The 12,500-nt window shown below is 37.2% G+C and overlaps 1 protein-coding gene across 8 annotated transcripts in view; it reads left to right on the plus strand.

Moving 5' to 3' along the window:
* The window catches only part of LOC144965713 (Kv channel-interacting protein 4-like), a 614,382-nt gene that overhangs the window by 533,881 nt on the left and 68,001 nt on the right, over positions 1 to 12,500 (plus strand). The window contains exon 1 of one of the 8 annotated variants that reach the window (XM_078901327.1): positions 2,025 to 2,493. The exons of the other annotated variants lie outside the window; for them this stretch is intronic. Within the exon in view, the coding sequence (XP_078757453.1) occupies positions 2,460 to 2,493 (34 nt within the window). The 5' untranslated portion in view covers positions 2,025 to 2,459. Of the gene's footprint in view, positions 1 to 2,024; positions 2,494 to 12,500 lie in introns of those variants that run through there. 8 annotated transcript variants of the gene reach the window in all.

Here is a 12,500-nt window from a genome sequence, read left to right on the forward strand (position 1 = left end):
TTATGTCACTTTTATTTTGAGGAAAAAATTGGCACCTTTTGACCTTGGCTCATATACATATATTTTATATATATATATATATATATATATATATATATATATATATATATATATATATATATATATATATATATATATATATATATATAGGTGGATATATAGGATGTATAGGTGGGGACGAGATATGCCATCAAAGTAAACATCTTTCTAGTCCCGACACTGACGTCCTTGAGTAAGGCACTTTACACACACATTACCCCATTCGACTCAGGAAAGATGAAATGTACGAAAGGCAAGTATGGTTCTCTGTGGCCTACTTGGGGACTAAATGAAACACTGTGAAGTGCATTGGACAAGGTTAACCCATTGATATACTCAATTAAAATGTTCATATTGATTTATATTTACTTGTTTGTATAACCTGGCATAAATGTTATAAGTAAAGCTTAGTCGGGTTCGCAACAGCTTCAGGCACTTTCGTTTTTTTTCCATTTGGGCAAGATTATTAATCCCCAATTTGTTCATTTTGGACAACATGGGCGATTTCTGTTGACATCAGACTTTTATGTAATGGATTATCTGTCTATATTCCTTAATGGAATGCCTAGCTGCGGCTATGTAGTCTAGTGGTATTACACTCGCTTTCGGATTGGACGGAAGGCCCTGGGGTCGAACCCCGTTCTGCGCACAGTTGAGTCCTTGGAAAATGCCCTTTAGTCTCATTCTCTCACCGTACTCATGTGTAAAATGAGTACCTGGTCGTTAACAGCGTTGTCTCAGTCGGAAATAAAACAAAATCGCCTAACAGACACCATGTCCCGTTCAACATGTTGGTCAGGGACCCCATGTAAAACGCTTTGAGCACGTTTAGTAGATATTGCGCTATATAAAAGCTCATGGGTTTGGTTTTTTTAGGTGACGACAACTAACGATACCTCGTGGAATGGTGGAAATTTTTTTTAGCTCAAAATTCCATTTTAACCTTCAGGTTCAACCCAACATAATTGATACCGTTTTGAGACGGTCGGTTTCATTTTGATGTGATAAGGCATAGAACTGTGCAATAATTCACCGACGTACTGTGTGAAAAATCACATATCTAAAATTTTGGCTAGAAAATTCTACCTTCAAAAATCGATCGATTAAACTTATTCTTTTCCTGTGGAAAAATAATATCTTCTCAAACACGGGACTCTCGTGTTCTCTGGTCAACATTTTAAATACGGGAAGTTCCAGGTTTGACAGTTTTTAACCAAGATGAGGGCGTTTTTAATCTATCCATTTTATTTGAAAGACTGGTTTTCTGGCCAAAATTTGAAATACGTGTTTGATTCAGTTAACGGCAGAAATGACAAGCGAGTCAATTTCCTGTCATCTGGCCAGGTAGACCGTAAAAAGATAATAACACCATGGCGACGATTTATTGTGCTTATTTCACTCACTCTTGCGAGTCTCCTGTTCTTGATCACAGTTCTCACAATCAACGTCATCCACTTTCTATTCCGTAAACTCTGGAAAAAAACATTTTTTTAAAAATGACCGGAAAACTCGTCCTTCAAATATCGATGGATTAAAGGGATCTGTGGTATACCAGATTGTAGGTTTGTTGGTCTTTTTTTCTCTCAAAATGTCGATTGATATCCATTTGAATGGCGAGTTTTCTGGCCAAAAAATTTTTTAATGTTTTTTTCTAGAGAACGGTAGTTCTGCCAATCTGAGAAAATCTCTTCTCAACCCCATCCCCGTCCTCCTCTTCCCTCTCCCCTCCGTCCCTTCTTTCCCCTCTGTTCTTTCTAGCCTGCCTTGGTTTTAATCTGGTCATATTATAGCCTGTAGCTTGTATAATGTTGTATCGGGTGGCGTAGGGTGGTGGTGGTGGTGATGGTGATTGCGATGATGGTGGTGGTAGTGTGGGTGTGGGTAGCGTCCACCCGATGACTACATCGAAACACTACGACGATGAATGAAGAAGGGCTGGATGAATCTTACTGGATGTATAATAATATAGAGCAGTATAGTAAAAGGGGGAGAGGATGAAAAGCAGTGCGCTGCCAGTGAAGCGGTTTGCCATGCTGATGCTGCTGTGATGCTGCTTGGTGCTGTTTCTACTTCTCTTCTTTTTTCTGCGTTCTCTAGCTTGCACTGATCTAGCTTTAGTAGTATAGTAGTAATGGCAAATGGTCTGCCTTTTCTATCGTTCTAACTGCTTTTGTTGATAGTGCTGGTGAATAGATCGATATTGATGTGAAAAAAAGTTAAGGAAATAATACATAGACACAACAAACAACCTGTTTGAAGAAACTAAATTGTGTCTTTCTGTGCGTGGGTGTGTTTGGTTGGTTTGTTTGTTTATTTTCTTTCGGGATTTTTCATTTTCTTCATGTATTCAAATAACCGAATATTGTTTCAGACAATTCGAAGCACTTGGATAAGGGATCAACACCCGTTTCCATAACAATATGGGACAAATTTACGAAAAGGTTCACATAGGAGGTAAGATTTAATCACAGCAGCCAAGCTGTCAACGCCAGGCTTAATAATTGTTAATGGTATTGATTTCATAGATTCTGCCATGCTATGCTCTGTTCATCATTGAGATATTATTGTGATAACATTTCACCATGTTATCAAATAAATATCTCTCGCCTCACGTAAGTAGTAGATGTAGGGAGGTAGGTAACTCACGTGGACACCAGCTACTGTGTAATTATTATGGAGGTGGAAATCAAAATATTGATTCTTGTTTGGTTTTGAGCGTAGCCCTCGTTAACTAATAGCCTGGCACTATGATTTGTCTTTTGACGTCATTGATAGGTTAGTGTTCCTTCTAGCGTAGCTATCGTTAAAGTATAGCCCCATTGGTTGAACTTTTGAATACACTCAACCATTCGTCTTCATCTGGTGCCATTGCCTTGTCTTTTGACATAATATTTTGGTCAGTCTCAGGCTAGGAATATACGATGGCTATAGTTCGAGGGTGAGATGAGTCGATTATTTTTTCCTTATGGGGAAGAAAAGTCGTGACGTTACGCCCTTACTTTTCCGGGTCCCAAAATCCTTGGAAGTGTGTACGTAACCAGTCCTTTGGAGGACTGATGATGAATATGTTACATATCAAATCTTAAGATGGCATAACTATTTTAGAAGCAGGGTGTACATGCAGGTTCTTATGATAACAGCACGTAAAAGAGCGATGATGGATGATTTTTATTGACGACCAGCATATATATTTAGACTAGAAAATAAGATGCCGTCACTCTGAAACCAGAAGATCATTTACATAAGGTATGTATCCAGTCCTCTGGAGCAGTGGTTTGACACTTCCAATGAGATTGGTATCCATTTTTTTTGACATCACAATTTTGTTCCCTATTCTAAACGGACTCTTAAACGTAAACAATCTTCTCAAAACGGTACTATATTGGAGTGGAACTAATAATATTGAATTTTATGTTCAAAAACGTGTCTTTACTGAAGACATATAATTTTGGTTAGTTCAACTTCAAGAAATATATTATTTGTATTGTGCGTATACGATATATGTTTGTGTGTATATATGTATGTATATATATATATATATATATATATATATATATATATATATATATATAAATATATATAATATTATATTATACATTACTATATGTGTGTGTGTGAGTAATATATATATATATATATATATATATATATATGTACAGTGTGTATATGGATGTGTGTGTGTGTGAGTACGAGTGTGTGTGTGTGTGTGTGTAATTGGATGCGTGTGAGCTTGTGTTCGTATGTCCCAATCTACAGTATGTAATGTTTTTTTGCTGATGCCCAATGTGAAGCGCTTCGAAGCTTCGGCATAACGCTATATAAATTTATTATTATTATATTTATTATTATTATTATTATTATTATTATTATTATTATTATTATTATTATTATTATTATTATTATTATTATTATTATTATTATTATTATTATTATTATTATTATCCGTTTCCAAGGTGTTCCTATTTATTTCAGTTGTAATCAAATCGTAAAAACGTATCATAGAGTGTGTGATTTATACTTCAATAACACACACATTTGATTATACATACGAAGTAACAGATAGAGATACTCTTTGAAAGATAGGTGCGATTCGTGTTCAAATTCATTAACTTGATTTGAAGGTTTACTCTTGTGTGTGTCAAAAGACACGTTTATCTTACTCTCACTCTAATATTGCCGTACTCTTGAATAACACATATTATTATGAAGAAATTTGGACAGAAAACTGGTCCTTCAAATATCGATCGCGAAGTCCCAGATTTGATAGGGTTTTTTTTGGCTAAGACTAGGGTTATTAATTTAAATCGATCGATATTTGAAGGATGAGTTTTCTGGCCAAATTTCTAAATATGTGTTTTTTTTTACAGAGAAGGCAGAATACGTAGCTTGCTTTACTGTTGAAGAGCTACTCTTAATGATCGAGTTAAGTCAAAGAAAATGTGACAGTGGTTTTTGGGTTGTTTTTTCTTTTGTTTTTTTTGTTTTTGTTTGTTTGTTGTTTTTTGTTTTTTTGTTTTGTTTTTTTTTTTTACTATTATTATTTCAGATTTCGAATATACGTATTAGGTTAGGAGCGACGTGTACTTATTTACAGGTCAGATAACCCAAATTGTTATGCGCTCATCGTAGTAAGGGAAAAAACTCTCAAACCAACTTATCCCCCATCCCCCCCCCCCCCCCTCATAACAACAATGTTAAAACAGGCCCATAATTGCGTTCGGTTATCAGACCTAATATTTGCATTTGGTGGTTAGGAGCGATGACAAAATATGTGAATTTTCTGGCCAAAATCTATTTATTGTGTGTATGTGTGTATTTTCATTTTTTTTATTTTGGCCATTACAAAAATATTTCTTCATTTAATTTATCAGTCGATGAAGATTATCTCCAATTTATCAACAAGTCTCAAGATGGTCCCAAACTTGTCAAAAAAAAACACTTAAGCCTTATATTTATTGGAAGTCTCAGGTTTCAAATTCCTGAACAAGTCCGAGATCGTCTTAAACGATCAATATTACGGAGTAAACATTTTTCTGGCCAAAGTAAAAAAAAAATTGGGGTTTCTTTGTCAGTGAACATCGGAATACTTAAAGCCTGTCATTTAGCCAGTGACTTGTCTGTGTTCATTTCACACCCTGGGGATTTCATCTCGATTGCATTTGTCAATAGATTTAATTTCGTTTCTTCTTCTGTCCATTCATTCTATACTCTTTCATCAACTTGTACACCAACATTTCTAAATGTTTTTACTCTTTCTTCTTTATCATTTGAAAATCTCTTCACTCTCTGTCTCTGTCTCTCTCTGTCTCTCTCTCTCTCTCTCTCTCTCTCTCTCTCTCTCTCTCTCTCTCTCTCTCTATCTATCTATCTGGCACTAGGCTACTTAATACACACTTTTTCAGCTTTATATATATATATATATATATATATATATATATATATATATATATATATATATATATATATATATATATATATATATATATTCCAAATACACTCATTCTCACTATCGCCCTTGTTTTCCTACCCTCCACTCTTCTTCACCCCTTTTCTTCCTATTACATCTCATTTTCTTAAATACAGACTAATCCTTCTCCCCAACCCCCAAGCCAACGCTCTTTCTCTTTTCTCTCTACTAGATTTATCCTCCTATATGCCTTATCATCCCCCTGGTATTTCCCAGTTATTTACCGAAATCTTTCCTTTTCTTTACGCCTTTCTCTTTATCATTTAAAAATCAATTATCCCTCTCTCTCTCTCTCTCTCTCTCTCTCTCTCTCTCTCTCTCTCTCTCTCTCTCTCTATCTATCTATCTATCTATCTATCTCACTATCTTTTTCTCTCTCCGTTCCCCCCCCCCCTCTCTCTCTCTCTCTCTCTCTCTCTCTCTCTCTCTCTCTCTCTCTCTCTCTCTCTCTCTCTCTCTCTCTCTCACTCACACGAACACTCACAGTCTCACAATATATATGCTCTATCTACCTTTCTATCTATCAATCGATCGATCGTCTCTCTCTCTCTCTCTCTCTCTCTCTCTCTCTCTCTCTCTCTCTCTCTCTCTCTCTCTCTCCCTCTCTCTCTCACTCTATCTATCTATCTATCTGTCTCTCTCTCTCTCTCTCTCTCTCTCTCTCTCTCTCTCTCTCTCTCTCCTCTCGTTTTCGTACCCACCTCTCCGCTTACCCCTCTCCTTCTCCATACATCTCATAATGTTCGTTTCTACAACTGCTTCCTCCTCCTCCTCCTCCTCCTCCTCCTCCTCCTCCTCCTCCTCCTCCTCCTAACACCCCCCCCCCCCCCCCCTCCTCCGCCCTTCAAAAAGAAAAATATAAATTTCCTTTTTTCTCTCCTTTTCTTTTTCTCCTTTCCAAACGAGTCCTGACCTTATAAATAAATGAGTTCCTGTCTTACAACATACGGGTCAGGTCAGAGACAGAAAACCTTACATTACCGAATGCTCATTGTGTTTTCAACTGAATAATTATGGCCCTCTTATCCCATCTATTTTGCATTGTAGGATTCTATACCATTCATTCAGTCTGCATGTCTTGGGTCCGTCCAACCACCAACTGTTACTGTGGCTTTTTCCACTATCAAAATGAGTTTTTGGTTGAAAAGTATCACTTATTATTTTGTGTTTCTATTCAAACTATCAATCAATCAGCATACCAATCTTATCTATCTATCTATCTATCTATCCTATCTATCTATCTATCTATCTATTTATCTATCTATCCATCTAACTATCTATCTATCTGTCTATCTATCTATCTATCTATCTAGCTATATATCTATCTATCTATCTATATCTATCTATCTATCGATCTATCTATATATCTATCTATCTATCTATCTATCTATCTGTCTATCTATATATACCTATCTATCTATAATTTCTCAATTATTCTATCTATCTATAATATATTTTCTATCTATATCTATCTATCTATCGATCTATCTATATATCTATCTATCTATCTATCTATCTGTCTTTCTATATATACCTATCTATCTATAATCTCTCAATTATTCTATCTATCTATAATATATTTTCCATCTATCTATATATCCATCTAGCTATCTTTCTGTCTATCTATCTATCCATACATCTATTTATCTATATATAAACTATCTATCTTTCCATCTATATATTTATCTATCTATCTGTTTATCTATTTATCTATCTATCTATCTATCTATCTATCTATCTATCAATCTATCTATCTGACCATCTATCTCTTTGTTTATGTCTAATGTTATATACCTATCTATATATCTTTAGTTGTTCTTTTTTTTTTCTCTTAGTCTTGTTTCTTTCCCTCTAAGTCTTAATTTATTCATATCTCTCTCTATCTCTCTCTCTCTATCTCTCTCTCTCTATCTCTCTCTCTATCTATCTCTCTCTCTCTCTCTCTCTCTCTCTCTCTCGTTCTCTCTTTCGCTCATCCCACTCAGTGTGTATCTGTGCTTGTGATAGTCTATGTGTTTGTGTGTGTGTGTGTGTGTGTGTGTGTGTGTGTGAGTGTGTGTGTGTGTGTGCTCGCTCGTATGTAAATTTCTCTTCCTGTTTTTCTCAGTCCGTCTATCTATCACACACAAACACACACACACACACACACACACACACATACACACACATACATTTCTTACTCGACGTGTGCGCATTGGCTATGTTTTCACTTTGCTACCAAGCGAGCTATAAATTTATTAGGTCTTAAAGAGATAGTAAAATTAGGATTTTATAATCTGGTAATTATTCTTGACCAGTCGTTTTAATTGGGTGCACACACATTTAAATGTCTTCCCGTACATTGATCCCTATCAATTCTATACAGGTCATGTGAATCACCACCCATAAAAATGAAATTATTAATTTTTAAAACTGCCAGCTGCTCGTGTCAGCATTGTTCGTTTTTCGTCTCTCTTTCGATCCCAACTTTATATAAGTAAAGAGCTGAAAAAGTGTGTATTAAGTAGCCTAGTGCCAGACAAATCAGAGAAAATTATAAAAACAAAAAACATCAGCCTGCCCTGCCGCGACTACAGATCGAACCTCCGAACTCCAGATTACCGGTCAGACGCGCTACCTTTACACCACAAAGACTACCCGACAGTTGGGACAATTTTAATGTCTTCACAATAATACGCGTTTCGGTTGTTAGCCTTCGCTTGCATCACATTACACAAACATTGAACACGAGGGGACGAGGACGAAGACATTAGACTAGCTCCATCTTTGAAAATAATAATATCACAATGTCAAATTAGGGAGCAAGTACCTACTGATGTAAGATAAAGATACAAAAATACGCGTTCCCGTTGTGAACCGGCGCTTACATCACACAACACTAACATTGAACACGAGAGGACGAAAGATCACATTAGAGTAGCTCCATTTTTATTTTTGAAAATAATATCACAATGTCAAATTAGGGAGCAGGTACTGATGTAAGATAAAGATACAAAAATACGCGTTTCCGTTGTGAACCCGCGCTTGCATCACAAAACACAAGCATTGAAGACGAGGGAAAGAGGACGGAGACATAAGAGTAGCTCCATTTGATAAATAACAATGTGAAATTGAATGTAAACCTCAATATAATATACGAAAACATATAAAATGGGCGTTTCGGGTTTCCCCTTTATCAACAAAACAGGATGAATTAAACACTACAGACGAATGAGATAATGTGATAGTGGCGTTGTTCAGATGAATAAACAAAAACATGATCTTAAAGTATATTGAATTGAAGCTTATATTAATTTCACATTGTTATTTATTTCTTCGAGCTTCGAGCAGCAACATTTACATTACATTACATTTTTATTTTTGAAAATATCACAATGTACAATGTCAAAAATTAGAGAGCCTACGGGTGTAAGATAATTTTTTTTTTTAATTATGCCTTTTGCGCCACGATATCATAAGATATCGTCGCCTAGGCATTACACGAAGGAAAATAGATAATTCATCAAACAAGATGTCTGATGTCAACAGGAATCACCCACATTGTCCAAGTGAGCAAATTGGGGGGTTAATAATCTTACTCAGGGAAAAAAACGAAAGTGCCTAAAGCGGGGCTCGAACCCGGGTCATCCGGATCACAGTGCAATGCCTTATCCACTCGGCCACTTCGCCCCTTCAAATCGTGTAAGACAAAGATCTATATACAAATTGGACAAAAGAAGTCTTCAATCAAGGAAGTCCCCAATTTGAAAGTTGTTTGACTAGAGCAGTTATATAGCACTATATCCACTAAACGTGTTCAAATCGCTTTACATGCAAGAGGGGTCCCAAGCGAACATCTATTTTAATCGATCAATATAATTTGAAGGAGGAGTTTTCTGGCCAGAATTTTTAATTTATATTTTTTCAGAGTACGGCATATTACTGCTGTTTACTAACAAAACACACTATGTGGTCTTATTATAGTATGACTCTCGATCGGGGTTCGAGTCCCGCTTTGAGCGGCGCATAGTTAAGTCCTTGGAAAAGGCTCTTTGCTCTCATTATCTCGCCGTACTCAGATGTAAAAGGAGAGTACCTGGTCGTTAACCGCAATGAAATTGTCGAAAAAATGTACTATCGCCTAACAGGTACCATGTCTCGTCTTACTCGTTTAAGTGATGTTGTTGGCTAGGGACCCCTTTTAAAGTGATTTGAACACGTTAATGGATATTGCGCTATACAAATGCCCTAGTTGTTTATCTTTTGTTTTCTTCCCCCATCATTTTGACCAGAGAACTTTAACTTCAAACAACATTCGATACAGATGACTTCCTACTTATCAATAAGTCTGAGCCTTTAATTAAATTCTAAATATATCTGAAGTTTAGCCTTCTTAATGAGTTTTGGATCAATTTAATCGATTTTATTTCTTTTCAATATATACAACGATAGGGGGTCCCGATAGTTCAGTTGGTAGAGCACTCGCTTCACACGCAAAGGGACTGAGATCGATCCCGGGTGCAGTCGAGATTTTTCTGATCCCTCTGTCCGCCCAGCAGTGATTGGAGAGCTGGGTCTGTTAGATTTGGCGGAAAGTACTTTGCAATAGACTAGCGTCAAATGATAGCAAGAAATTGCTATTGTCTGTTTCACGCTATAGAAACCGAATTAAACTCCGGCTCCATGGACCTCATGGCTCTGAAGGACTACTCTATTTTTATATTTAGTGGTATGTAAAAACCGCCTTTTGATGCGATGCGTTAAGGTAAAATATTGACAACATCCGCCAGTCACATAGACGCACCAACACACAAAACTTTATGTAACCTTGGACGTTTAGTCTGATTTGTAGAATTTAGTGAGAACTATCCATTAAAATGACTGTTTATAAACAACAACAGAGAGTTGAGTGATGTCAATTCCGTTCCTTCTATAGCGTAATATCAATGGGGTGTGCTCAAAACGCTTTACATGGGGTCTCAAACCAACAACAACACTTAACATGTAGGACGAGAAATGGCGCCTACAAGGCAGTATTACATGATTTTCTTTTCGACATTATACACCTGATTGCGGTGAGAGAATGTGAATAAAGAGCGTCCTTGCCCCCCCCCCCCCCCCCCCCCCCCCCCCTTCCAGGATTTCACTTCGCACCACCCAGAGCGGGAATCGAACTTGGAATCTTCTAGCACGAAGGCGAGTGTCATACCACAAGACCACAAAGCCACACACATACCCAAAAAAAATGTGTTTCATTGGAAAACGCTAGTTTTTTGGGGGTTGTTTTGGTGTCGTCTCGTAGATAAAGTTGTCTGGGAATTATGTCTCATTTCTGTCTCATAATTGCCTTTTGGCTGATCTGTGGATCAGACTGTCTGGTCCAAGCCTTAACGTTATTCATTCATGCTCTTTTAATTTTGGACACTGCCTCTTTATTTATCTATCTAGATACGTTTCTTTTTACCTCTTAACTTTGGTGCGTACTCTTGGGAAAAAAACGTGCGTTTGAAATTTGGCCTGAAAGCTCGTGTTTTGAAGAAAAAAAAAATATCGATGGATTAATCGAGACATGACGCGATCTTACCAAAAAAAAATTTTATGATAGAGACAACGCTGTTAATGGCAAGGTACTCATTTTACACCTGAGTACGGTCAGATAGTGTGAGCAAAGAGCCTTTTCCAAGGACTCAACTTTGCGCCGAACGAGGCTCGAACCCAGGACCTTTCGATCCGAAAGCGAATGTCATACCATAAGACAACATAGGCGCACAACAACCGTTTTACAATGACGTGTTACTTACCTTACCCGGGTTCCATCTCTTTCCAGAGGTTTGATGTCATGGCCTTCCATCCTTCACGGTCCATTGCAGCCTCGTTACAGTCTGCTAAGCGCCGTCCTGTAGCTTCCTTGATGCCATCTGTCCAGGATTTCCTTTGTCTTCCTCTGCCTCTCTTTCCTTCAATTCTTCCCTCCATTATCCTTTTTTCGAGACTATCATGTCTTCGCATATGTCCAAAATATGACAGCTTTTTGTGCTTCACAGTCAAAAGAAGTTCTTTTTGTTTTTGGCCCATTAGGTCGAGGACTTCGATGTTTGTTTTTCTTGCTGTCCAAGGTATTTTCAGCATTTTCCTGTACGTCCACATCTCAAAAGCTTCAATATGTTGTTCTGTCTGTGCGGTTAGTGTCCACGTTTCACAACCATAAAAGAAAATGGACCACACATAGCATTTGGTGCATCTCATTCGTGTTCTGATGGAGATATTTGTGTTGGTGAGGATTGGCTTTAGTTTCATGAACGCGTTGTTGGCCAGCATTATTCGTCTCCTGATCTCTTTGTCAGACTTTGCATCGGATGTTACCAACTGCCCCAAGTACGTGAACTCCTTTACTTATTCCACTGGACACTCTTCTATTTCTATATGTATGTCTATGGGCTCTTTCTTTTTTGTTATCACCATTGTTTTTGTCTTCTTCGCATTCATGAACAGCCCCTTTTCTTTACTCTCTTCGTTCACTTTTGAAAGTAGCTTCTGTGGGTCTTCCTTACTTTCCGCCAGTAGGACAGTATCGTCAGCGTAACGTAAATTGTTGATGTTGTGGCTACCAACCTTCAACCCTTCAACGTGTTACGTTTGGAAAAGAAACAAAATTGTAACCCACTGCCTCAAGACGGTATTATGTCGGGGTGATTTTCATGCTAAACAAGTGAAATATAATGATAATCGTTAAGATAAAATACTCCAGCCGCATATCACGTACCAACACACACAAAACAATGTGCGACGTTTACAGTCTGATTGATAGAAATTAGTGAGAACTAATCATAAAAATGGCTGTCTAAAAGCAATAACAAATAGCTGATTAACGTCAATTTCGTTCCATCTACTACAATCGAGCGAATGTGTATACTTCAGGAGATGACTTTGACACGCTGATAAGTCACATTCAAATACTTACTTTACTTACGACTCTTTGGTGTTTCATAAACACATAAGGTCGACAGTAAAGGAG

Source organism: Berghia stephanieae, chromosome 2 (genome assembly GCF_034508935.2).
Source record: "Berghia stephanieae isolate SIO BIC M18660-M18661 chromosome 2, UCSD_Bste_1.3, whole genome shotgun sequence".
NCBI classification, from domain to species: Eukaryota; Metazoa; Mollusca; class Gastropoda; order Nudibranchia; family Aeolidiidae; genus Berghia; species Berghia stephanieae.